General features: G+C 39.4%; 1 protein-coding gene across 1 annotated transcript in view; it reads left to right on the top strand.

The window, feature by feature from the left end:
• LOC106010996 overlaps positions 1-1336 on the top strand; it is an 8204-nt gene that overhangs the window by 6403 nt on the left and 465 nt on the right. Inside the window, exons 3-4 of the mRNA XM_013090173.1 lie at positions 390-448; positions 741-985. Of these exons, the coding sequence (XP_012945627.1) occupies positions 390-448; positions 741-985 (304 nt within the window). The remainder of the gene's footprint in view (positions 1-389; positions 449-740; positions 986-1336) is intronic.

Raw genomic sequence — 1336 nt, 5'->3', positions numbered from 1 at the left:
ATATATACATTATGTATCATTACTGCCACTGCTGCTGCTGCTACTACTGCTGCTACTGCTACTGTTGCTACTACTGCTACTGCTGCTGCTGCTGATGATGATGATGATGATGATGATGATGAGCTGATGATGATGATGCTGCTGATAATGATGCTGATGATGCTGATGCTCATGATGATGGTGATGGTGATGATGATGATGATGATGATGATGATGATGATGATGATGATGATGATGAAATCCTGGATAGCTAAACTTTGAAATGTTGTGTCTATGTGTATTGCACTGAACTATTTAAGCCATATAAGTTGTTTTTTTACTTATCCATACCAATGATTCAAAAATCTCTTTGAGTCATGAATAGAAAGCTCTATAAACATTCATTACAGAGACTTTCTTTTTTCATGCGTTATATTGTCAGTGATTGGGAAGACTGCTGTGATGGTTTGTGGGTTGGTCTTATTGAAGTTAGAACTACATGTAGAGTAATAGTTCTAATTGTGATAAAGGGAGAATAGGATCAATATACGAGTAAGTAAGTACATTGTAAGGTAAGAATCTTCTCAGTTGTGTGACTGTTTCTTTAAGCTATGATGTTCTCTTGAACAGCAGTCGACTACCCTGATATCTAGCAAGGAAACGCAACGAAAGAAGACGAGATATTCCCTTAATGAACAAACCGTGAATGTAGATACCAATATCTTTACTTTTTTCCATCTTCTACTTTTCCTTTTACCCAGAATAGTTCTCAGCGTCTTTGCTGGCCTCATGGCACTCGGCACTATCTATGACGTCATGGTGGTTCGGGGCTACTTCCGGGAGCTCACAGGAAGTGACGGCCTCTCCAGTAACAACGCGCGTCTATCGGAGCAGATAAGCGGTTCTTACACCGACTCCACGATACGATACAATGCCAAAGGAGAGTATCAGCCTCTGTTGGATTCCACGCAGAAGTCTATGGAGATAGTCGTAGACTATAAGCCAAGTGAGTACTACGTATATGAAACATCCATTTATTTTAATGAGTGTTTTACTGCACTTGCAACACAATAAGGCCATATAAGTGTTGGAGAATTGAAAAGTTACAGGAGAGTAACAAACAAAAAATGGCGGAGGGGAGATAAGGGCGATAGATGATTGATGGTAAAGGAAGGAGCAAATCACACCAAGCACCCTTCAAACACTCACCAAAAAAAGTTGCGATTGAAATTCGTAATGGTTATTTTTTTCTGTTTATGATTTTTGAATAGGAGATGGGGTTTGGGGGTTGTTGTTGTTGGGTTGTTGTTGTTTTTGTTTGGGGGGTTGTTGTTGTTGTTGTTGTTGTTTTGTTGTT

The sequence above is a fragment of the Aplysia californica genome, unplaced genomic scaffold (assembly GCF_000002075.1).
Source record: "Aplysia californica isolate F4 #8 unplaced genomic scaffold, AplCal3.0 scaffold01165, whole genome shotgun sequence".
Classification (NCBI taxonomy): Eukaryota; Metazoa; Mollusca; class Gastropoda; order Aplysiida; family Aplysiidae; genus Aplysia; species Aplysia californica.
Note: the sequence above shows the minus strand (reverse complement) of the source record. Positions and strands in the feature narration are given on the sequence as shown.